The sequence below is a fragment of the Leopardus geoffroyi genome, chromosome B4 (genome assembly GCF_018350155.1).
Source record: "Leopardus geoffroyi isolate Oge1 chromosome B4, O.geoffroyi_Oge1_pat1.0, whole genome shotgun sequence".
NCBI lineage: Eukaryota > Metazoa > Chordata > Mammalia > Carnivora > Felidae > Leopardus > Leopardus geoffroyi.
Genome location: NC_059341.1, coordinates 41,632,390 through 41,656,913, shown reverse-complemented (window position 1 = coordinate 41,656,913; position 24,524 = coordinate 41,632,390). Strand labels below are relative to the sequence as shown.

Genomic DNA, 24,524 nt, shown 5'->3' with positions numbered 1-24,524 from the left:
AAAGTGGGCACTTGGAAATGGCGATGGCTTGCAGTCTGGCGCTACCGAAGCCTCTCTGGAAGGGCAGGGTTCCAGAAAGGGGCTGGAAGTTCCGGATGCGTAATTCCTGTGCGCGAAGTTCGGGTCCTCGGCCCTGGGGAGGGTTTAGAAGGGAGCGCACTTCCGGTGCCCTTTCTCCCGCAAGCGCCGAGGGCCCCGGACCCTCGTGTGAAGGGGTGCGATCTCTAAGCTGGAGCGGGGTAGAGGCGGGCCGGCACCTGCTTCTGACCTCTGGTGCCGCCGGCCATAGGATCGGACATGGCCCAGAACTTGAAGGACTTAGCGGGGCGGCTGCCCTCCGGGCCACGGGGCATGGGCACGGCGCTGAAGCTGCTGCTGGGGGCCGGCGCCGTGGCCTACGGCGTCCGCGAATCTGTGTTCACCGGTGAGCAACCTCTGCCCGCTCTCCGGACTCCCTCCACCCCCGCTAGACCTCTGCCCTGTCCCTCTGGGTCCCCGCCCTCACCCAGACCCTCACCCCGCCCGCCTCCCCGAGAGGTTAGTAACGTACTCTCAGCAGCGTTTTGGCCTGACCCCCACCCCTCTCCCCACAGTGGAAGGCGGGCACAGAGCCATTTTCTTTAATCGGATCGGTGGCGTGCAGCAGGACACCATTCTGGCCGAGGGCCTTCACTTCAGGTAATGGCGGGCAGAGCGGACTGACCCTGACCCCTTCACCCTTGAACGCCAACCCACCAATGGTTGTAGTAGGGCTTTTGAAGGATTCAGAGCTGCTCTTTTACTGCCCCCTCCCTCCTTCTGCTGGAGCAGTGGGTGCTGCCCAAAACTCGGGCGGCACATAAACTGTTCTCCAGAGGGAGGAGAGAATTTCTCATTGCCCATGGTCATTAAGAGGTGGAGCAGGCCAAAAAACGCGTGGTGAGGGAACACCTGGAGAAACTAGTGAAACTGCAGTCCCCTGATATCTATCCCTGTTCCTCCCCTGCAGGATCCCCTGGTTCCAGTACCCCATCATCTATGACATTCGGGCCAGACCCCGAAAAATTTCCTCCCCCACAGGCTCCAAAGGTAGGTCTGGGCACCTGGGAGTCCCTGCCAGATGGCTCCATAAAGTAAGCAAGGAAGCCTGGCAGATCCTAGGGGAGGAGGATAGTGTCACATCCCTTGGGTCTTGGTTTCCTCTTCTGCAAAACAGCTATAATAAAAGGACCTGCTTCTGAGGTTAAAGCAGTACGATTTGGACACCCTGTGTGTTTGCCCATATCTATCAGCTGTCCTCCCCACTACTGTAAGTTCAGTGAGGGCATTGTTTGTTCTTTGTCTTGGTCACTGTGTAGATCAAAGCCTTATTCTAAGACCTTGTTTTGTTTTAACTGCTTGACTCTCCAGTAGTTTCTATCCAAGTCTATCCAGTAGTTTCCCCTGTCGTGGGGAAACTTGGCCCACTTTTCACGGGTGAACCTGTTCCCTTTTAGACCGTACATAGAAGCTGTGTCTTTGAGATCACCCAGAGCCCTTTCTCATGTGCGTGGACGCGTGCGCGCGCGCGCACACACACACACACACACACACACACACACAGGCATGCGCACTGATTGAAGTAGCTCACCTGTAATACACTGTTTTTAGCGAAAGTGGCTTAACGCTCTCTGAATGGTAGGCCCTGCGAATAAAGGACTCATAAAACACAACCCTTGTCCTCAAGTCCATAGTCTAGTAAAGAACACATGATTTTTTAAAGAACGTGATTTTTTTTGAAAGAGAGAGAAGAGAAGGGACAGAGAGAATCCCAAGTGGGCTCTGCAGTGAAAGCACAGAGCCAAACGCAGGGCTCAACCCCACGAACAGTGAGATCATGACCTGAGCCGAAACCAAGAGTCAGACGCTTAACCGACTGAGCCACCCAGGCACCCCAAGAATGCAAATGATTCTGATGCAGCATGAGAGAGCCTACAATAGAAGTTGAACACAGTACAGAAGCAAAATGAGAAGTCAGCTTTACTGGTGGAGAGCTTGTGAGTAGAGAAGACTTTACAACGGGAAAGGATACATTTGGCCTGTCAGCCTGATCACCCTCCATTCCCCAGGGGAGTTCCAAACCGCACAGCACTGCGTTAGGTGTAGAGGGAGGTGTGTGGAGGAGGAAATGCTTGGGGAAGGGTTCTTGGCTAAGAGACCAGAGGAGGCCCCCATGGCCTGGACCACCCACTGCTGACCTCACTCTCAGACCTGCAGATGGTGAATATCTCCCTGCGAGTGCTGTCTCGACCCAATGCCATGGAGCTTCCCAGCATGTACCAGCGCCTGGGGCTAGACTACGAGGAGCGAGTGCTGCCGTCCATTGTCAATGAGGTGCTCAAGAGTGTGGTGGCCAAGTTCAATGCTTCACAGCTGATCACCCAGCGGGCCCAGGTCTGACCTGTCACCATCTCACACCTTCCCTCCTAGGCCTCGAGCAGTGGATATTAGGAAAGGCAGCTTATTAGAAAAGGGTCATGACCCTGGCTCCCTTTTCAACTTAAAGCTGTACTAATGTCCGCTGAGAAACCAGGAGAGTCAAGATCAGCACTCAGTAGCAGTCAGCATCAGGAACCAGGGGAGGAAACAGTGGCAAAGTCTAGAAGTGTAGATTATGTTGGGGAGAGTGGAAGATGAGGAGTCCCTGTGACCTAAGAAGACTGGACCAAGTCCTTTCCAACTCAGATGTTCTAGTGAGGAACTAAGAAAGGCTTAGTGGTTTTCTGCCGTTTTCAGGAGATCTGGTATTCAGACAATCAGAGCAATGCCCTTCCCTTCCAGTTCTCCAGTCCCTTCAATCCGCCCGCCCCTCCCTGACCCCCAGGTATCCTTGTTGATCCGGCGGGAGCTGACAGAGAGGGCCAAGGACTTCAGCCTTATCCTGGATGATGTGGCCATCACAGAGCTGAGCTTTAGCCGAGAGTACACGGCCGCTGTGGAAGCCAAGCAAGTGGGTGAGTTACGAGAGGAATAGGGTTTCTGAGAAGGCAGGAGGTAGGCTGGGGTTCCTGACACCTCATATCTGTGACCTCCTGGCTCTCTCCCACCACAGCTCAGCAGGAAGCCCAGCGAGCCCAGTTTTTGGTGGAAAAAGCAAAGCAGGAACAGCGGCAGAAGATTGTGCAGGCCGAGGGTGAGGCCGAGGCCGCCAGGATGATATCCTTCTGCTAGAGAAGTCTCTGCCCAGCCCCTGGAGCACCTTGCTTCCCCTTCTCCCTCATGGGCCGGCTGATGAGACTAAGGCGAATGCGACTCTGTGCTCTGTCCTTGGCTCCCTGGGGATGGAGGTTTTGAATGGGGTCTGAAATCTTAGCGAGGTGCCTGAGGCCTGGTTCCTCACTGTAAGGCAGATCAATAGCACTGCTGGCCTTGCCTCCGTTTCTGCTGCTGCCTCCAGTTCCTGGCAGCTGCCTGCAGGGGGGCCCACAGATGGGGACCAAAGTGGGACTAGGCACAAACTATCTGAGCGCAACCTTGGATCTGACAGTCCAGAGAAGGGCTGGAGTAGGAAGGATGGGGCCGCGGGTTGAGACCAAAACTGGACCTTGTGTGAACCCTTAACCCCAACCTGCTCACCTTGGAGAAGCCCTGAGCAAAAACCCTGGCTACATCAAACTGCGCAAGATCCGGGCAGCCCAGAACATCTCCAAGACGGTGAGCACAAGAGCCCAGTGTCCCCCAAAGGCTGCCATGAGTCTGGAATTGTTTTAAGTGAAAGCACATTGACGTAAAGGGATTCAAATATTGCTTACTGGGGTTTCTACTCAACCTGGCTTCTCCAACACTCTTTTCTCCATGAAAACAAAAGGCATGACCTTTTGTTTCTGCCTCTGTTGTGGTGTTAATACACCGCTGTTGCTCACTGCTCTGGATCTTTGAGGGCAGAAACCATGCCTTAACTTGTCACCGAGTTCCTAACCCACACGTATTCAATCAGTGGTTGTTGACTTGCAAGGTAAAAGTCCAGGCGTGAATTCAAACATCTGTTTATTTCCCACCCTATAGATTGCCACATCACAGAACCGTATCTATCTCACTGCTGACAACCTTGTCCTGAATCTACAGGATGAAAGTTTTACCCGGTGAGACACCTACACAAGGGGGCGTCACAGAGAGCATGGGACCTGAGTCTGGTGGCTTGAAAGACACCATTTCTGTGAACAGTTAGAAAAGTGGGTGGTTGACAGTCCCGAGCTTGACTCTCGTAAGATTGGTCTTATGAGGTCAAATAGGATTTATCTTGTAAAAAGCACTCTAGTTGTGAGGTTTGGTCTAACTGAAGAGTAGTGAAAAATGATACTCTGTTCTCTTACTCGGAAAGCCCTAAAATCCATAGCTGCTCTAGGGCATGGGAGGAGTGGTAGTGGTCAAGGGAATCAGTCTCCCTTCTCAGCGTGACCTTCCTGGCTTCCAGATGTTTTTCTTTTTTTCTTGGGAGCAGAGGTGGGCTTAGAACTGGTGGGGCCTGAAACTGTTGGATCACACATGCATTTCTCTTCTCTTTCTGTGTTTCCCGTTCATCTGGTGACCTGGTATCCGCAGGGGCAGGTAAGTTGTTGACTCATCCTTGTTTCTATAGGGTCTTGCCTCTCCCAGTACCTGCCTCCTCCCCTGTGGCCTCACCTTTCTCCCCTCATCGCACGCACACCCTCACCCAGGAAGGAGGGAGTGGTCTGAGGTGCTCTCCCTCTCACATTTATGTTCCCTAATGTCTTCCGTCTGTCTGGTTTCCACAGTGACAGCCTCATCAAGGCTAAGAAGTGAGCCTGGTGACCATGAACTCTGCCACCAGAGAAGTGGGTCTGTTTCTCCCCTGGTTTTTGAGGAGCCAGCTCGGGGTCCAGCACATACACCCCCCCCCATCCCACCCCTCACTATCATGTGATGGTCCCTTCTGCATCTGGCCTCCCAGCCCTTCTTGGATGAACAAAGCCTGACCAATTTTGGGAGGGGGGAATGACTTTGTTCCTCCCTGTGTTGGCCAGAGGTGCTGGGACAGCGTGATTTCTGCGTGATTTCCTACAGTGTTGGTTCCTCCCTCCAGGCTGGGAGGCAATAACCACCATCCCAGGAATTCTCAATAAATTTTTATTAGTTAAGCTTCAGTCTTTGCATCGTGTGTCTGAGTTGGGTTAGGAGGGTCACGCATGCGCATGTCAGTGTCATGCTCCCTGGGTCTTTCTCTGCGTCTGCCAGCAGGGGGCGCCGAGATTCTGGCCGGGGCAGTTAGGGAGGCCTTAAGAAGAGCCTGGGACCTGCTGCTTCCCCGTGGAAGCCCAGCTGAGTCAAATCCAAAACGGCCTAAGCTGGGAGCAGCAGGTCCTCAGACCCTGAGGCCCAGCTGCACTTCTCGCTCCACCCTCCACTTCTACCACATCGCCAAAATCTATTCACCAACATTTCCTTTTTTTAAGGCTGGAGCAGCTGTGGCTTTGCTGAGCTAGACCAAAATAATCTGATGACCCCAACACAAGCTGCTTCCTTGGCAACAAGGCTCCATGTAGCTGTGGGGGAAACCATTTGTGCCTGTTGAGGTCCTTTATGCGTTCAAAAGCCCAGTGGATCGTGTTCTTGCCGTGGGCTACCCATACTCAAATTTCTCAGTCATCAGCTGTGCGAAGCTGTTTGTGGAGCAGGGCTTTACCTGTGGAGGTCGGATCTTCATGCCAGCAGCCCTGGGCCCCCAACAGAGCGAGTGCCTATTTTCAGTCCCCACACGGGCTGCCTCCCCTCCCCAAGACAGCCTTGGCCACTCGCATTAGAGAAATGAAGCCACTGCCTGTGCCTGAATGCCGCATCGGCCCCTGGTTCCCATCCCTTGTCTTTTGGGGGGAGACCAGGAACATCTGGAGTCATCAGCACAGGGGTGGGGGGTGGGGGCAAGGTATGTACAGAAATTACAGAGTGCAGTGGTTGGGGAGGAGATGAGTCTTACAGGGTTAGGGACCGGGTTCATCTTCTGCTTCTCCCGATTGTTGAAGAAAAGTAGATTTATTTTCCCCTGCTCTGCAGGTAAGTGTCATAAAAGGGACAAGGAGATGAACCAGATATGTCAGCCCCACTCCTCGGGAGCTAGGAGCCTAAGATGAAATCAACAATTAGACAAAAGACGGGTCAAGTGACCTGAATCAGTCGGCCACGAGTTCCTATCCACACTTTATTTCTTTCATCTTCCCAAGGGGAGAAGAGAATGGAGGTACCTGGTATGCTTCCAAATCCTGCTGGGACTCTAGAGGCAGCCATTTTGTCTCCTCCCCATTGTTCACTTTTTCTAATGATTTATACCCCCCATCCAGAGGGGTAAAGGTCAGAGGTTGTTCCTTAGGAGGCGTCCATGGTCTTCAGGGCTCCCTGAAGGTCACTGCCGAGGGAACCGGCCGGGGCCATCTTTACCAGACAGTGTTAGGAGCTTCACAATTAGACCATCCAACACTGTACTGGAAGATGGACCCAGAGCCGGCTGACATGCAGCTCCAGGCTAGAGCTGACCAGTCGCTACAGGGACCCTGGCCGCAGTCCAGGTGAGGTCTCTTGAGGGTATGTGAGCGGATCCCAAGCTCAAGGTCGGCTGTGGGTTCTGGATCCACCAGATGACAAATCACACTGGGTTGGGGGAGGGGCTCGGGCCATTGTGTCCCTTCAGTGGGCAGCCAGCCAACGGAGAGCCACCTCTTTGGCAACACACTTCACTCAAGACGAAGGGGGTTCCACGGTGTGTGGGGAGATTCGGGAGAGGGGGTTGCAGCCAGCGGGGGGCTGGGGGGCCTGAGGCGGTAGATGTCGCTGACACGGGAACGGGGGCCTCCATCATTACCCGGCAGTATTAGAGACTCCCAACCAGCACCCAAACACTGCTGGGTAAGACGGGGGCCCCTGCCCAGCCTGCCCACCTCCAGGTCGGGCAGTCCTCCGCCCAGGCTCCCTGTGGAGAGGCTGCAGAACCCTGGCTCCCATCCCCCACCACCCGAGTCCCTGGGGACACTTCCGGGTGAGCCCTGGAGCCCGCCACCAGCCCCACCCTAAGTTGCTGATCCACTGGGACTCAGGTAGGTCTTCCGCAGGCCCCTGCCCATCAGTTCTTCACATCTGAGCCCCTTCCCCAGCCGCCCCCACAGCTTGTCCCTGATCCCCTCACACACACCGCTTCATCGGTCTCCATCCCCACTCGGTGGTTCCTGGCCCAGCCCCAGAATCCCTCTCCCAGTGGCCTTTACCTGTCACCGGGGCCGCCTGACCCCCACAGAGTGAGTGCCGGGGAGAGGAGGGGAGTCAAGGCCCAGGATTCAACGGCCTAGAGCCCGCCCGCCGGGCCTCCACTCTTCCTCCTTCCTTCTCCAGGGCCTGGCGGCGCAGGCTCCTCACCTGGGCCCCGCCCGCCGCCCCTGCGCACAGGTGTGTCCTCCTGCCATAGGCTGCCCCCCCACCGCCTTAACCCCTTCCCTCCCAGGGCCAGACGCGGGCACCTCCTCTGAGGCCTGGCCACCCCGCTAGGCCTCCCACCCTTTCCTAGAGATCCCTTCTCTCCTACCCGCCTCCTGTGCCCCCCAGCCTCCCCTAGGGAGCCTGGTCTCCAGGGGGGGAAAGAGAGGGGATGTCTCTGGGCTCCCCACAGCTACCCCTGCCCTCGCTAGCCCCTTCCTCCGAGGCCAGACAGCCCTGAGGTCAGAGAGGGGTCAGCTCAGCAGGGATTGGGTTGTGCCCTCCGCCTGCCGGGCATCCCTGCCTGTTGACGGGTGTCTTCAGCCCCCCAGCAGGGTGTCTCCCTGTCCTCAGCCCTAAAGTTGGGGAGCCCACCCCTGCCAGAAGGCCAGAGCTGGCCAGGAGCAGCAGTACTGACCCTACCCTGCTGGTGAAAGTACTGAGCTGCTGTCCTTCAGCCCTCCTAGCCATCCCGTGGGGAGAACCGCCCCTGCTGCTCTGTGGGAAACGGACCGAGCACCCCGGGGGCAGAACTGCTCCTGGACCCACCTCAATGCCCTGGATGCAAGTTCCAGCCTACGGAGCAGTTGGCCCTAGGGTGGTTAGAGGGGTGGGACCTGCCTTTCTTTTGTGCAGCTCTAGGCGTTGCCGGGAGAGAAGAGTCCTCCCCGCCCCCCCCCCAAGGCGGCAGGTGACGCTCCACCCCACCCCCACCCCCTGGAGGGCCATGGCTCCAGGAGCTATTGTGTGGCCCAATCCAAGCTCTCCTTGGTCTCCCAGCTTCCTCTCAGTCTCCTTTGTTTGCATCCTTGACACCTGTCCGTACTTATTTCCTGTTTGTGGGCTTGTCTCCTAGCTCCCCAACAGGAATTGTCTTGTTCACATCATGCCCTCAGCACTGCTCCAGTGCCTGTGACACAGTGGACACTCAAGTAAAGCACATGCTAATGAATGACAGTAGGGGCCAGCCCACCCCTCGGCCTCTCCTGCAGCAGGGAGCTGGGCCTTCCTGGGTGGGACCCTCACAGGCTTAACTCGCCAGGAGAGGGGCCTTAATTCAAATCAAGATAAAGCCTTAACACAAAGAAGGGATCCTTGGTAGTCCACCCTGGACACAGGGCAAGGCCGAGGGGACAAAAATAAAACTGCCCAGGAGCACCAGGCCAGTAGGGGCTCCCGTCAAGGGAGGAGCACGGCTCACCGGAGCCCAGAGAGGGGTGGGGCAGTGGGTGGCACCAGGCCCCTGCTTCCTGGCTTGTACTGGTCTCAGCTCTCAGATCTAGAAGTCAGCGCTAGAGGAGTGCGGTTGTGTCACTTCAGGGCGACCAAGGCTGCCTCTCCAGGAGTGTGTGCTCCGCAGACAGACGGCCCGAGTTCAAATCTCAGCCTCACTGCTCGGTAGCTGTGTGTCTGCGAGCAAGTCATGTGACCTACCCGTGCCTCAGTTTTTCCCACGGTGAAACAGGAATAACACAGCCACCCACGGTGAAACAGGAATGAGTGTGTAGTCTTGTAAACAGTGCCTGACACGTGGCAAACGTGGCAAACGTGTAATGAATTATTGTTGCCAGTTACGACCTTGATCCCTCACCTCAATGATCTTCACAACCACCCTCAGGATCATCCTCCATTTTATTTTATATATAGGTTTTTTTTTTTTCTTTTAACCGAGGTACAGTCGACACACAATGTTCCATTGCCTTCGGGTGTACCAATTACCGATTCCACAAGTCTATACGTTATGCTACGCTCTCACCGCAAGTGCAGCCGCCATCTGTCACCATGCAAGGTGCCATTACAGCACCATTGATTATATTCCCTGTGCTGTAACCTTTCATCATTCTCCACTTTAAAGAAGAGACTGAGGAATCTGGCCCACGGTCACACTCCTAGTGTGTTAAGCAGAGTCCAGAACCAGGTCAGGTCAAAGGTGAAAGTCAAGCTTTTGTGCTTTTGTACACACACACACACACAAACACACACACACACACACACACACACACACACACACGGCTCCCTGCTCACTCCTCCTCCCCCAGTCCCCTTCTGAGCTCCCCAGGCCCAGGCAGTCACAGTTAGAGACCCACACACAGTGATCCTAGGGGCTTTATTTACAAGAGTATAGGGCCTGATGCTGCCTGGAGTCTCGCGGGGCTATATACAGAGTCAGGAAGAGGGAAGTAGGGACACAGCCACTTAAATTACAATAGAATGGGGGCGGGCTCCTCAGTTCCGGCCGTGGGTTGGCCCACCGGAGGCCTCTGCAGGGATCAGGGCTGAGGCTGCAAAGAGAAGGGAGGAACGGAGTAAGGGGGTGGCTGGAACCGAAGCGGGGAAGGGGAACAAGAAGGTCTGGAATGGCCGGGAAGGGCAGGGGAAGGCCGCAGCTACCGCATCCATCCAGGGGAAAGCACTGGACCCAGCGACACTGGGGGGCAGGGCAAGGAGGAGCCCTAAGCAGAGGGGCCATACCCCGCCTCATTTCCTCTTGAGGGAACCCTTGCTCTTCTCCTTGTCCGCCGACCGCTGCTTCTTCACCTTGTCCTCCTTCTTGTTCTTACTGTGCAAGTTCTCATATACATCCTCCTTGTGTCTGCAGGTGGGGTGGGCAGTTGGCACAGGTCAGGAGACCGTGCAGGGTTACCCAGCTCCAGCGGCCCCGTCTGGCCCACCCCATTTCACAGGTGAACAGACTGAGGCCAGGAGAGAGGAGACCTGGTCACTGTCCTCTCACTAGACTAGAAGCTCCTTGTGGGCAAAGGCTCCATCTTCTACACCAGGAATGCTATTGGTACCCAGCGCAGGCCCGACATAGACATAGGCCCGACCCAGGAAATACTTGTGAACACAGGTAGTAAGAGTCAAGCTTGAGCTTGAGCCCAGGTCTCCCTGACAGCAGCACTTGTCATCTCTGGAAAGGGAGGGTCGGGCCGAGGAGGAGGGGGGGGGAGTAGATGCTGGGAGGTGGCAGGCGGGGGTCACTCACTTGGAAGAGGTGCGGGATGCCTTGGCATGGGTGTTCTTCATGGCTAAGGGGTAGGTGATGTTCCCGTACTCTGACTCCCGGCCCTTCTGGGACTGTGGGCAGAGGTGTGGTGGGAGGGCGGTGGTCCCAGCAGGGACCAGGTGATGCCCACGCCCCCCCACAGCTCCGCCAGGCCCCTCTCTACACACACCTGAATGACCTCCAGCTTCTTCTTGGTGGTTTCAATGAACTGGGCGATGGCCACATAGATGAACTTGTACTGCGCCTCGGTCTGCACCATGCCGGAGCGCTGCGCCCGCACCATCTGGATGGTCTTCTGGATGTCGATGTCACAGTCCAACCCTGGGCAGGCATGGCAGTTGGACCTCAGGCTCAGGCGGAGGGGGTGACCGAGGGGCTGCTCACCCGGCCACCCACCTGCGTCTCCCACGGGTCCCGCTCACCCTTGGTGGAGATGCTTTCCATGAGCATGTCGATGACGATGATGGTGCCCGTGCGGCCAATGCCTGCGCTGGGGAGGGAAGGGGGCGCCGTCAGAGGCTCACCGGGAAGGGGGAGCCCCGGCATTCAGCTCCAGCGTGGTAACATGAAAAAACTGAGGCTCCAGACAGATGAGGTAACACACCCGGGGTCACAGGGCCGGCAGGCCGGAGGCGGAAGCTTCCCTGGTTCCGCACCCACGCACATCACTTCAGCCCAGGGATTTGTAGGCGGGCCGGCTCTCAAGTGCTCCCAGGCCAGCCGGCTGCATCCCAACTCCCTGCGCCACCACTTCCTGCTTTGACGCCTCATTCCTGCTGCGGGCTGCTCCCTACTCTGGAGGATCTAGGAGCCCCAGCCCCATCAAGGTCCTGCCTGCCCCACAGGCACTCCGGGCCTCCCCTGGCCCTCTCCCACACCCTTGGCCTGAATGAGGCCTTCCCTGCACCCCGCCCCTGCCCTTCTAAAGTTATATTTAGAGCTTTTTAAAGCAGGGCTTCGTTTCCCTTTTTTTCTTTTTTTTTTTCAGACCCTGACGGCAGGGAAAGGGCAGCCCTAGAGACAGCAGGGCACAAAGGGCAGTGGGGTCAGGAGCTGTGGAGAGGTGGGGGAGCCACGCAGTAAGGGCTGTCCCCTTCCCCACCCTGTGCCACCACCCTTGGGCAAACAGCCCCGGGGAACCTCAGGACCCCTCGGAGACTGCAGTCCCACCCCCTTTGCTGGGCCCATCAGGCTGGTGACCTGAGTTGCACTGTCTAATTTCAAACCCAGATTGTCAAAAATAACCCCCCCCCCCTTACCCACTTCCTTCCTGTAGCATCTAAATAAAGGCCGTGGGGATTTCAAGAAGTGGAAGGGGGTTAGCAGGAGGGTCGTTGTGGGCGATGGGCCTGCCCCTGGAGGCAGAGCAGAGTCCCTTAGATGGCACGTGGGGGGTACCCCCAGTTTCAGCCCACCCAGCCCTGCCCCAGGACAAGCAGTTGCTGGTGGGAAGAAGGAAGAAGTGTGAGGCCCTCGCAGCCTGGGGTCACTTGGAGGGAGTGGGCAGGGAAGCAGAAAAAGCAGGCTCCCGTTTCCCCATTCTCTTCCTGCTGTGAGTTATTAAACCATTCACAGCTCCCATTTCTTCAGGGATTCACTGTATTCCCGACACACAGTGACGGGGTCTCATTTAACCCTCAGAGCAACCATAGGAGATCCTGAATTTACAGAAGACGAATCTGCGGGTCAGAGTAACCAAGCAATTTGTCCACGATCACACAGCCGGTGAGTAGCAGAACTGAAATTTAAAACTACGGTCTCTGTCCAGGAACCTGCACCCACTGCCTCCCATGCACCCAGGCCAGGCGGGCTGGGTAGGCCCATCTACAGGACTCTGCCCTTCAGGCCTGATGGGCCCCCCCGCCCCACCTCCTCCTTGCTGACCCCCCACCTCCCCGTTTAGCAGGAACAGGGTCTCCTAGTCATGAGGTTCTCCAGTGGAGCTAGTGATGCATGGGCCCCTCTGGAAGAGATACCACCTGTCGCCACGAAACCCTGGAGGCCAAGCTGGGGTCACTAGCTGGGAAGGGAGAAGCAGAGAAGGCTAAGCGCCCCGGGGGCTACAGAGGGGAAAATGAGAAAACGTAGGGAGCCACACTGCCCCCAGATGGGAGACGCTTGGGGCCGAGAAAATATATACGCTGAGTAAGCCCGTGTGAGGAAACAACATGACCAGGACCGAGGTCTATTGTGAGTGTCCATGCAGGCTGTCTCGCAGACCAGCTGGCAAGCTGCTGGGCCTGTTTTCTCATCTGTATGTGGCAGGGCTGGATGAGACGGTACATCCAGGGAAGTCTCGAAGTCTCTGAAGAAGCCACCCCCAGGCATAGGATCAATCAATGGGGTGGGTTCAAGCTTAAGTTTCCCACAGGGGTCTGGGGCCGTCGAGGAGCCCGCATGAGGCTGGGATCAGGGGGACGGACGCGTGAAATGCATTAGCTCGGAAAGCAGTGTTTACGATGAGCGGCACGCGACACTTAGCAGGATTTACTGGCCATCACGACTACTAACTTCATCGTTGTTCTCACCTGCAGTGCACAATGATGGGTCCCGCATGAGGCAGACTCTCCTGCCGCTGGTTGATCTGATCCAGGAAGCTGAGGACACCCCCAGGCTCGCTGGGGACGCCATGGTCAGGCCAGCTCAGGTACTGATAGTGCCAGATCTCCCGAACCAGGTCCCCCTGGGCAGAGTGCATAGGGCCAGTGCCCTCTGTTCCCACACACCACCCCGTCCCACCCAACCAGACATGAGAGTAGCTCCCAGGAGGGGCCCCGGGAGTGAGACGAGGATGGAGGGGACACTCACATTGTCCAGCGGGGAGACCTGCAAGGTACGGAGTTTGTACTCAGCCGTGTCGTGCTCCCCGCAATTGGTTACTGTGTACGGTCCATAAGCGCGCTGAGTGCCCACCTCTGGCCAATATGGCACACATTTGTTCTGAAAAGGGAGGGTGGGGGTGAGGAGTGAGGCACAGAAGCGACACACGGGGACCTGTTCCAGGCCCTTTGCAAGGTCCTGGGTCCCTGGCGCTGGCCCAGTCAACAACATTTGTTGGACAAATGGATGAACTGGCCGAGAGTCAGAGACAGGATCCAGTCTTGGCTCAGCCACCAAGAGGCGGTGAGACCTGACCAGCCACTCAACCTTGCAATTCATTCGGGAAACATCTGCAGGTGCGCACGTTGTACGTGAAGTTGCGGAGACCAGGCTGGAGTCGCAGACACAGCGAAGACAGGGTCTCTGCCCCTGTGCCTCTAGGAGGTCACAGAGAGGCGAACGGGGTTAACAGAGCCATTCGGGATCAGGGTAGAGGGAGAGACTAATCCTCCCTCCAGGTTACAGAGGAAATCACAGGTGGCTTCACGGAGGAGGAAGCATTTGAGCTAGGTCTTCAAAAACAGGGAGTCTGTCCGGCAGAGAGAGTGCAGAGAGAGAGGAAGTCATTTCCTAGCAGAAAGTGAGCTGATGCCAAGGCGTGGAAACCTGAGGCAGGGAGTGTTGTAGCGAAGTCACCCCGCCTTGACGGCCAGGTCTCAGAGTGTGACCTGAAGACAACTGGGAGCCACTGAAAGGTGTTCAAGAGAGGGAGCAGCTTGATGGAGTGTATGCTTTGGGCGGGACCCCTTTGACCCCAGTGCAGAGGTGCCGTAGAAGGGCACGGCCCACAGGCAGGGATACCGGCTGGGTGGCGGGGTAAGGGTGAGGGGCAGGCTCCAGAGAGATTTACGAGGCAAGGGAGGACAGGAGGGCTGTGGCTTGGATGGGGACAGGTGGGGGAGGGGCAGGAGGCAGGTTTGCTTCCGGACACTTTAAGAGGTGCCTGGGTGGCTCCATCGGTTAAGTGTCTGACTTCGGCCCAGGTCACGATCTTGCAGTTCATGAGTTCGATCCCCATGTTAGGCCCTGTGCTGGAGCCTGGAGCCTGCTTCAGATTCTGTGTCTCCCTCTCTCTTTGCCAACTCGCACTCTATCTCTCTCTCTCTCTCTCTCTCTCTCTCTCAAAAATAAACAAACATTTAAAAAAAAATTTTTTTTTTTTTAAAGGAAGAAAGCCCACTTAAAACTGGGGTCTGGTGGTCAGGAGCGCCCCAGGTTGGAAGCAGGGATCTGGGAGACAGTGCTTATCCAAGAGTGTCTCTGTGCCTCAGTTTCCCAACAAGGGTTGGACTTTGCCCTCTGAGGGGACTTTCTGCCCTGGCGTCTGGCATTTCTTTGGTTTAATGGCGATGGATGACAAAGCACTGGAGCGGGGGAGGGGAGAGGGGAAGGGGTGGGGATGAGGGGACAGCACGGGACTTGGCCCTACCCGGCCTTTCTCCACCTCTCGGGTGGTCATGACAATGACGCGGGTGTTCTCCTGCCATGCCATCTGCCAGAAGTCGTTGACTGTGGCCTCCAGGCAGCCCTGGCTGGCGATGTAGGTCTTAGCGTTCTCATCGGGGCTTAGCAGCTGGTTCTGGAAGCAAGGGTAGAGAGATGCATCCCAGGACTGTGAGCCCCTGCACCAACCACCCTCCTCACCACCTAACTTTGCTACGCGTCTCTGGCTCCAGTACCCCCGTGAGATGGGGAATCCCCAGGGCCCAGCCTCTCCTCCCATGTGACCAGCGGGCGCCACTGACCTTGACGTAGTTGGCATTGATATAGTCGGACCCAGGGATGTTGCTGTCACGTCCCTGCAGGATCACTCGGGTGTGGTCGACTGGGGGTGGGCAGGGAGGAAACAAGATGGGCCTGGGTCAGCCAGGTATTCACCAGCCCCTGGGTCAGACCCTTCCTAAGCTCACAGGCCATTCTTATCTTAGAGACCAGGAGGCTCTCCGAGCACTGTGGGCAGGTGGGGGCGGAGGATCCACATGGGGAGCGGGGTTGGAGGTCTCAGGAAGGAGGGCGGTGGACGTCTAGTGTGGGGAGGCTCCCTCTGCAGGAAGGAGGCCCTGTTGTGTGGGTGAGGAGGTGGACCCTCCTGGGGCGGGGAGGAGGGACCTTATGAGATGGAGGGAGGTTGGCTGGGGGAAGGGGAGTCTCCTGGGTGAATGGACGCTGCCCGGAAGTGGGAGAGATGAAGGCAGCCTGGGGGCAGGGTGCTCACACGGAAGAATGTTCTTGTAACGGTTCTTGCTCTTGTTCTCTGGCCTCTGGCCTTCCAGCCGCTGGTGCAAGTTCTTTACCTCCTGCTTCTGCAGACTCTGAAGGGCGAGAGGGGGAAACTGAGTGCCCGCCCCCGGAGGGCCATCCGCGCACAGAGATAAGACGGGGCAGACCAGTGTATGGGGTGGGGAGAGAGGGGACGGGCCTGAGACCCCACGCACCTCAAACTCCTCCCAAAAGCCGGCTTTGGCTGTGTCCTCCGACTCCTGCTTCTTGTTGAGTTCCAACACCCGATTCTCAATGTCAGCTGCGTTCACCCGAGTGGCATAGTACGGCTGGGCGGGGACAGGTGAGAAGTCAGCGCCCACTTGAGAGCACAGAGCTCCTGGGTCGGAGGGATTGCCAGGCCCGCCCCTCTCACCTGCCGCAGGTAGACGAAGGCCCCCGAGGCCTCCTCAATCCCCGTCTTCTTGAAATGCTCCACCAGGTCTGTGAGGCTGTCAAAGGTCTCTGAGCCACCCACCGTGTAGCGTCCACCCTGAGGGATGCCAAGTCAGGCCATTCTGCATGACCTGAGTCTCCCTCCCTACACCCCCAGCCTTGGACCAAAGCCTAAGCTGATCCTCCCCACTGCCGGGGCTTTGAGCATAGACAGGAGCCCCGGCAGGATGCCTTCCCCGCTGCCCGGCTGCCTTACCTCACACATGACCTTGATATGAGTGACTCTGAGTGGGGAGCCTGGGCCAGCCTTGGGCTGGTCGCTGAGCACGGACAGCACAAAATCTCCAGGCTGGCTGAGACTCTCACGCACGAGAAACGTCCAGGGCTCACCCTTGGCCTGCAGCAGTGTCTCTGCCTGCCCCCCAGACATGTGACCGTGGTACCACCTATCGAAGGCAACATCAGGGAAGGTGACCCCTAGGCCAAGGGGCAGGCACTGAGCAGAGACATTCACAGAGAAAGGGAAAAAGAGTGACTATGATGTGCCAGGCGCTGTGCTACATGCTTTCAAATCCACCACCATAGTTGGGTCCACTGCTCTCACAAAAATGTTGAGAGGTAGGTACGATCCCATTTTACAGATAAGGAGCCTGAAGCTGGGCCCAAGGCCCTTGGGTGGTAGCCAGGCCCGCCTCTGAGAGCATGAGACAGAGGCAGAGGCAAGCCACATCCAGAACAACTGTAGGGGAGAAACCGAGGAAGGGTCTCCATGAAAGCCAGGGCTGAGCTAGGGAAAGAGGAGGGGGACCAAGAGAAGCACAGAGGCCAAACTCTGCGCAGAGAGCAGTGGAGATTGGGAGAGACGGAAGTCACAAGGGAGTCGTGATGGGGACAACTCCCCCCTGGGTGGCAGGGAAGACAGACAACCCTGCTGGGGAAACAGGGGTGTGGGGGGCTCTGAGGTGTCCAGGGTGACATCACTGAAGGGGAGGCTGGGGCTCAGAGGGGCTCAGAAGGGCAGAAAGCGGAACTAGGACCTTTCCCCAAAGCACACCCCCTTCCCAGGAGGAAACTGTAGCCCCACAATGCCCAGCCCCACAGGAAACCACGTGATGGAAAAAACACAAAACTCCTTCTGGGGAGAGAGTGAGAAGTGAGGGTGTGAGGTTTCCTCAGCCCAGGGACCAGGGGAGGGGGCATTTTCCAACCGCAGGGATGGGGGGAGGAGGGGGGGACCAGTCTGTCTTGCCCCACCTTGCTCCCTCCCTGTCCCCAAGCAGCACCCCAGGCCACCCTGTCCCACCAATCAGGGATAGACCAGGGCCCCCCCAGGCAATGGGGAGGGGGCTGACCCTCGTCCCCCTGGCCCAGGATGAGGAAGTTTCCATGCAAATGTCAGGCTGACCATAGGCAGAGAGCTAGCCATTGGCGGGACAAATGCAAATTTCCTCCGAGGAGGGGAGGAGGAGAGGCAGCGGGCCAGGGCTGGGAACACAAAGGGAGGTTTGGAGAAGGAGCCTCCCCCACGCAATCCCAGGGTCAGGCGTGAGCCAGGCATGCTGGCGTCCTGGCGTGGGTCACCGAAAGGGCCTCTTGGAGTCAGTTTCCCTGGCCTGGATTCCCTCCATCCTTCCCTGCCCCCCAGCCCCCAGCTCTGCCCTTCTCCCCCTTCTCCCAAGCCATTTGAAGCCAGGCCCCAGCCTCCTCTCCAGGGGGTCTGCTTAGCTGCTCCTTCCCTCTTCTAGCTCCGTCCACAACCTACTGCTTCTCCAGGGCCTCCAGCAACCCATCCTCCTGCAGGGAAGATGCCGGCTTTGGGCAAGGAGAAAGAGAGGTACCGCGCTGAGTTCAAGAGGGTCTAGGTGGCAAAGGCCCCTTAACGTTGCAGGCGGGGCATAGGAAAAGAACGAGAGGGAGCAGATACCCAATAAGGACCAAGGAGGGCCACCATGAGCAAAGTCATCCATGCTTGGGCTTCGCACCTAGAAGACGTGGCTTCAAGGCAAATGGATGAGTGGCTTCATGTTGGCTGGTGAGTGGTGCCCAGCGGTGGGCCCCGGGGCCTTCACCTCAGCCTCACCCAGTTCTAACTCTGAATCAGTGACTTGAACAAAAATACTGATGTGAGTTGGGAGGCACGCATCTCAGAAAGACCGAAAACGGACAGAATCAAGATTCACAATCATTTCAACAATCAACACCCAAATACAGGACAAGGGCAAGTTGGCTTGGCCCCAGGAGTGTAAAAAAACAACAACAAAAACAAAAACAAAAAATACCTTAGAGTTATTGGGCTGCCCTTCACCTTAATGGAGCTGTCATTGAGATACAGCCACTAAAGTGAGCCATGGTGTAATGCCGAATGTTCTGGTCCTCCACCCCACCCCCCACCATGCTTTAGGGAGACCACATAGGGAGCAGCCTGCCCAGTCGTGGGGACCACATCTTTGAAGCCAAAGGGAGAGGGGAGAAATGCCTTGAGTGTCCTGTGTCCAGGTACTAGGCCCCTTGCACACACAACCATATCGGACAGTTTTCAACTGGTCTGTGTTCTGGTCAAGCTCTACCAAGCCCCCAAAAGCAGACCCGTCATCACTGTGTTGCTGAGATAAGGCATTAAATGTCGTCGTAAATACAAATCTCCTCTGTCCCTCCTCAACATTCGTCTCTCTGTGTTACCAACCTGTGCTGGGGGAGAGAGTGGCTAAACGAAGGCCGATTCGGTTCCATAGACGGAAGAGCTTTCTAACAACAGAGCTGGCCTACTGTGAAAGGCGGCCACCAGGCCTCTGCATCACGAGCAGGCCTGGGAGGCCAGCTGACAGGGACCCCGGAAAAGGGCAAGATGATGTTCCCTGCTTTCTCAGGGGTTGAGGGAAAGGGTATGAGGGGTTAGTGCCCCGAGACACAGGCCCAGGATCACATGGAAGAAAGAGGCCCACGGAGCCCCAGGAAGGATGGGAAAATCAGGGATGGGGTGAGGGGGGGAAGGCAGCCCACCTCCACGCGGGGGTGGGTCAGGGTATGAAGCCCCTCACCTCTCGCTGGTGGGGTCGGAGCAGTTCAGCGGGTACTTGAGGTGGATGATGGTGCCATCCCGGTCCTGCAGGACACCCTGCTGCTGTGTGTAGTACTCCACCAGCTCCGTCAGTGTCGCAAACTTCTCCCCTCCATACAGGTCATAGAAATCTCCCGAGTTCTGGATCCGAATGTGAGTCACCTGATCCCCGACCCTGCGGGGCACCGGACGGTGAGGCCAGTGGGTGTAAGAGGAGAGGTAGGGACAGAGAGGGGGATGGGCTGGGGTCCTGAGCACGGGGCACACACAGGGACGGGGTAGACACGGAGGGGGGACGGGGGACATGCTGGTGCTGGGGGCTGGGAGGTTGGAACCGAGAACGGAGTTGCAAAATGCGGGCCCTGGCTGGAATTGAGAGCCACCTACCTGACGGAGAGGGAGAAGTCGCCCTGGTTCTTGCGACTGGGCCGAGCCAAAAAGCTCCCATGGACCCCGCGGCCCTTGAGCAGCGTCTCTGCATCCAGCCCACTGAGGTCTCGGTGAAACCACCTGCAGGCCCGGAAGGCAGTGAGTGAGGAGAGGTCCCTCCGGCCGCAGGGCACCCTCGCCTCCTGTCTACCGTGGTTCCCGGGACCTTACCTCACCATCCTGGGGGCTCCCTGAGAGGAAGGGGGTGCAGGGAATGAGATGTGCTGGTGAGCCCAGGCAGGCCGCCAACTCCCAGCGCCCAGGCCGCCTCACAGCCCTGGCGGTCCTGGTTCTGGGGCTGCCACTCCACTGGCCTGGGACAGCCAGCAGGGCGGGGACAGGAAGGGGCGCGGCCGACCCCTTGGGGGAACTCACTGTACTTCTCGTTTTGGAGCAGAGCGCAGAAGAGAAGCAGAGCAGGGTGGCAGTGGGGGTGGGGAGGGGGCCCACTTCCCACACGTCGTCTGCCATCAAAGGCTCCAGGAGCATGGCACTCCGCAAGGGTGACGACACAAGAAAGAAGGACGCCAATGTGCCTTGCAGCCTACAGGCGAAGACCGGGCTTCGTAAACGTGAGCCCGCTCGCAGTCACATGCCAACCCTTCCTCCTCCACCAGCCGTGTCGCACAGCCTTCCCTGGTCCAAGCTAATAATAATGGTGACACTGAGGGGTGCCTGGGTGATTCAGCTGGTTAAGCGTCCAACTCTTGCTTTCGGCTCAGGTCATGATCTCACGGTTCTCGGAGTTGGAGCCCCACATCGGGCTCTGCACTGACAGCGTGCAGCCCGCCTGGGATTCTCAGTCTCCCTCTCTCTCTGCCCCCCACCCCGACTCACTTGCCTGTGTGCTCTCTCTCTCTCTCTCTCTCTCAAATAAATAAATACATAAATAAACACTAAAAAAAATAACAGTGACAGCCACAACTCTCATTTCACGGAGTCTCCCTGTATGCCAGGCACTGTGCTCTCATGTCATTTATGTGCCTTATCTGATTTATCCCTCATCAGAGCCCTAATGAAGCAGGCGCTATCTTTATCCCCATTTTACAGACAAGGAACCTGAGGCTCAGGGAAGGTAGGGAACTTGCCTGAGGTTAGGCAGTCAGTTAAGTGGCGGTGCCGGGATGAACCCCACAGGGGTTCCAAGGTCAGTGATTTCAGCTCCTGTATGCCAGGCCTTAGGGCTTCAAAGAACAGAGGTCGGGACCTCCTGTCCACTGGGGGTTGCAGGGAAGGGGACACTTCCTAACAGCCACGGCCAAGCAGATGCTTACAAAGGGAGAGGTGCCCTCGCCTCCTCTGACCTGCACATCTGAAGAGGTACCACTGGGGCACTGGGATGGACAAAAGAGCAGCTGTCAAACATACACCTTTTCTACTTCTTGCCCTAGTCTTTGTCCCTCTGTGCCCTAACCAGCCAGTGGAGACAAGGAACAGAATGCAAGGGGAAGCAGAGCTGGGAAAGCAGGTGGGGGTAGAGCTTCCACGCCCCCTGGGGGTCCTTCCACCCTATACCTGGGCCATAGGTTCTTGTCAAGGGGGCGGCTCTGAATTAGCCAGAGCTCAGGACTCTGACCAGGGGCCTGTCTCCTGGGGACTGAGGTCCCTGCCATTGACTGATATTCTCGGCTGGATGACCTCAAGAAGCCCTATACACTAGAGGTTCACGATGCTCCCTGTGTGTAATCCCACAGACAAACGCAACACGCCAAACCAAAACGAGGGAAGCAATCTAACAAAGGGCACGCAGAAAGCTCTCGTACTGGTGGCTTCCCCTAGGGAAAGAAACTAGGTGGCCGGAGGAGAGGGCTGGGAGGGACATTCACCTCTCCCTTGTACCTGTTTTTTTAGCAGAAGGGTAATTGACACACAACATTCCATTAGTTTCTGGTGTAAAACATAGTGATTCGACATCTCTATATATTATGCTCCGCTCACAAGCATAGCCGCCATCTGTCACCACACAACACTATTACAACACAACTGACTGTATTCCCTGTGCTGTACCTTTCATCCCCATGATTTATTCTATCCGTAACTAGAAGCCTCCACCTCCCACTCTACTTCATCCATTTTGCCCCCTCCCACCCGCCTCCCCTCTGGCAACCATCATTTTACTCTCTGTGTTCATAGGTCTGTTTCTGCTAGTTGGGTGTTTGTTGTTGGTTGTTTTTTTTTTTTTTTAAGATTTTTTAAAAATGTTTTTAAATGTTTATTTATTTTTGAGAGAAACAGAGACAGAATGCGAGTGGGTTGGGGCAGAGAGAGAGGGAGGCACAGAATCCGAAGCGGGCTCCAGGCTCCGAGCTGTCAGCACAGAGCCTGACGTGGGGCTCGAACTCACGAGCTGTGAGATCATGACCTGAGCCGAAGTCAGATGCTCAACTGACTGAGCCACCCAGGCGCCCCCCCTTAAGATTTTTTTTAAAGTAATGTCTACACCCAGTGTGGGGCTCACACTCACGACCCTGAGATCAGAGTCACATGTTCTTCCAATTGTGACAGGAGGCACCCCTGTTTTGTTTTGTAGGTTTCACATATAAGTGAAATCGTAGTCTTTGTCTTTCTCTTCTTTCACTGAGTACAATACCCTCTAGATCCATCCATGTTGTCACAAATGGCAAATTTTTTTTTATGGCAGAGTAACATTCCATTGTACATATATACCACATCTTCTTTATCCATTCATCTGTCTATGAACATTTGGGCTGCTTCCATTCTTTGGCTACTGTAAACAATGCCGCAATGAATATAGGGGTGCAGATATCTTTTCGAGTTAGCGTTTTCATTTTCTTTGGGTAAAGGCTCAGAAGTGGGGTCATTAGATCAAATGGTGTTTCTACTTCTAATTATTTGAGCAAACTCCATACCGATTTCCACAGCGATTGCGCCAATTTTCATTCCCACTAACAGTGCGCGAGGGCTCCCTTTTCTCCACATCCTCATCGACACTTGTTATCTCTGGTCTTTCTGACTCTGGCCATTCTGACAAGTGTAACGTGGTATCTCATTGTGGTTTTGATTTGCATTTCCCTGACGATCAGTGATGTTGAGCATCTTTTCATGTGTCTGTTGGCCATCTGGATGTCTTCTTTCCCTTATACCGTTTTGAATGTTGTAGCATGTGGGTATGTATTACCTTTATAAAAATGAATAAATTGACTGGGAGGCAGCAATTTCTGGGGAACAAGTGGGGTGCTGGGAATGCTCTACGTCTTAATCTGGGTGGTATATACACAGGTGTATGTAAATGTGACATTCATCAGGCCGTACGCTTAACATTCATGTGCATTCTGTATGCTAGACCTCAATAAACACTAAGGAAAAGTAGTAACAAAGTGTTAAAGCTGAACTGAAGTATTTTTCCTACGATGACTACTTTATCACTTTTTGAAATATCAAACATCGATTCTCCCCCCCCCCCAAAAGGGGCTCTCCCCGCCTCCCCCTTCTTTCTGGTACCTGGGAAGCTTGGTCTGTTTATCGTATGACCTAATACCGACCATCCCTTGAGTCCTGGACTTTGAGCCCCGTCAAAAGACCATGAACTCCTTCCCGGAGCCAGGGGCAGCAAGAGCGTCTGCAGAGTCGGCCCTGCCACAGTGGGGTCCACAGCCAATCTTGCCAACCTTCGAATGTTCAAAGGCTAGCATGCCACCTCATGCAGTTTGTGTCGAGTAAACAAGCTCATCGACAGCCACGTACATGCCTGATCCCAAGTTCAGCTCCTGTTTTTACACACACACACCCGGCTTGTCACCCACACAGGACACACATATACAAACACAAACAGTCCCACGCACGCACCTCGCCATCCTCGGCCATCTACACACATACCCGGCCCGGTGCAAATACCCACACACGGACACACCATCCTGACCGCACGTGAAGTTGTGGGTCCACGCCTCCCTCCCACTGCTTTACTCTGCTTGGGGCACCCTGTTTCCTGTTTCCTTTGTCCCCACAGGAGGGCCTCTGCTCAGGGGTGCTGGACTCTTGGTCACCACATGACTGGCTCTTCCTCACATCCAGCTCTCAGGGCACATGTCACCTCTTCAGGAAAGCCCTCCTGGATCCCTCCAGTTAGTGATGCCACTGGCACCCCCGGTCACTTGCTAGCACATGAAGCTGTTTTCACGTTTCTGCAGAACACTCCTGAGAATCTAAAACTGTCCTATTTACTGGGTTCTTTGTGTAGTCTGCTGCCTCCCACTGGAATGAAGCTCCGTGAGGGCAAGGACCCCATCTTCTTCACTCCATTATTGCCAGCACCGTAAAAGGTACCTGGCACAGGTGCCCCGCATGCATCTGTTGAATGAATGATGCATGGGAGGGGGACGCAGAGGGGCACCGAAGGAAAGTAGAATGAACACCAGACATTGGGAAGTTACATGGGAAGAAGGGGGAACTTTCTCAGGTCTGCCTCCCAGACACGTTATGTTTCAGATGATGTGGGCGACCCAGGGTTTCTGGTAAGCAGACAGCAGAAGCAGGAGGCCAGAGAGTGAAGGGAAACATGCAATGGAGAGAATAAATACACATCTGGTCGGGGGAAACGAGCTAGACAGAGAAAAGGAGGAGGGGGCAGAGGGGCATGAATGAGCCTAGAGTTCCTCAAATCTTGAGGGAGGGACAGGAAGTAGATCGCCTTATGGTCGCACACCTGCCAGGAATGAGCAAGAACCCTCCCTGCCCCTCTCTCCCAAACTAAGAGGAGGCCGTGGCAGCCAGGTGGAGCCGGGGACTTACCCACCGGACAGCATCTCCCCAGAGGGATGGGGGAGTCACAGGCAGAGGGCCACAAGGGGTGGGGCCGAGCCTGGGCGCAGCTGTGCACAGTAGCCCAAACAGGTGAGGAAGAACACTGGGAACTCAGCTACTTCCTCCTTGATGCAGCCCTCCAGGCCAATGGCACCACAGCGACGACGACGAGCCCCCTGACTAGTGATCCCTGAAAAAGGGACAGGTGGGCGGGGCTGGCCTCAGACTGCCCACAGAGGCCGGACTCTACCTCCAGCCCCGCTGGGTAGTCCAGGGCCGGCGTCCTGGCCTCCTTCC

General features: G+C 56.2%; 2 protein-coding genes and 1 non-coding gene across 4 annotated transcripts; 2 read left to right on the top strand and 1 right to left on the bottom strand.

The window, feature by feature from the left end:
* Nucleotides 1–133: 133 nt before the first annotated feature.
* On the top strand, nucleotides 134–5,121 carry PHB2 (prohibitin 2). The gene is made up of 10 exons (XM_045466270.1): nucleotides 134–424; nucleotides 594–678; nucleotides 989–1,068; nucleotides 2,228–2,412; nucleotides 2,843–2,972; nucleotides 3,071–3,174; nucleotides 3,595–3,672; nucleotides 4,024–4,100; nucleotides 4,561–4,566; nucleotides 4,755–5,121. Exons 1-10 carry the CDS (start codon nucleotides 298–300, stop codon nucleotides 4,780–4,782), a joined length of 900 nt encoding a protein of 299 aa, XP_045322226.1. The 5' UTR covers nucleotides 134–297; the 3' UTR covers nucleotides 4,783–5,121.
* LOC123592345 lies at nucleotides 3,243–3,504 on the top strand. Its single transcript, XR_006709733.1, has one exon. It is a non-coding gene; the product is annotated as a small nucleolar RNA U89 (small nucleolar RNA).
* A 4,404-nt stretch (nucleotides 5,122–9,525) lies between the features above and the next one.
* PTPN6 (protein tyrosine phosphatase non-receptor type 6) lies at nucleotides 9,526–24,470 on the bottom strand. Of its 2 annotated transcripts, none has more exons than XM_045466266.1 (16): nucleotides 24,216–24,470; nucleotides 19,425–19,547; nucleotides 19,018–19,212; nucleotides 16,236–16,425; nucleotides 15,960–16,076; nucleotides 15,760–15,873; nucleotides 15,540–15,636; nucleotides 15,070–15,149; nucleotides 14,754–14,903; nucleotides 13,253–13,384; nucleotides 12,973–13,127; nucleotides 10,867–10,934; nucleotides 10,614–10,765; nucleotides 10,424–10,515; nucleotides 9,910–10,030; nucleotides 9,526–9,719 (listed from the first exon to the last, which is right to left on the bottom strand). In XM_045466266.1, exons 1-15 carry the CDS (start codon nucleotides 24,227–24,229, stop codon nucleotides 9,916–9,918), a joined length of 1,794 nt encoding a protein of 597 aa, XP_045322222.1. In that variant the 5' UTR covers nucleotides 24,230–24,470; the 3' UTR covers nucleotides 9,526–9,719; nucleotides 9,910–9,915. The 2 variants fall into 2 exon arrangements, with proteins under 2 accessions (XP_045322222.1, XP_045322223.1); XM_045466267.1 differs by lacking the exon at nucleotides 24,216–24,470 and adding an exon at nucleotides 19,638–19,794.
* Nucleotides 24,471–24,524: the final 54 nt, after the last annotated feature.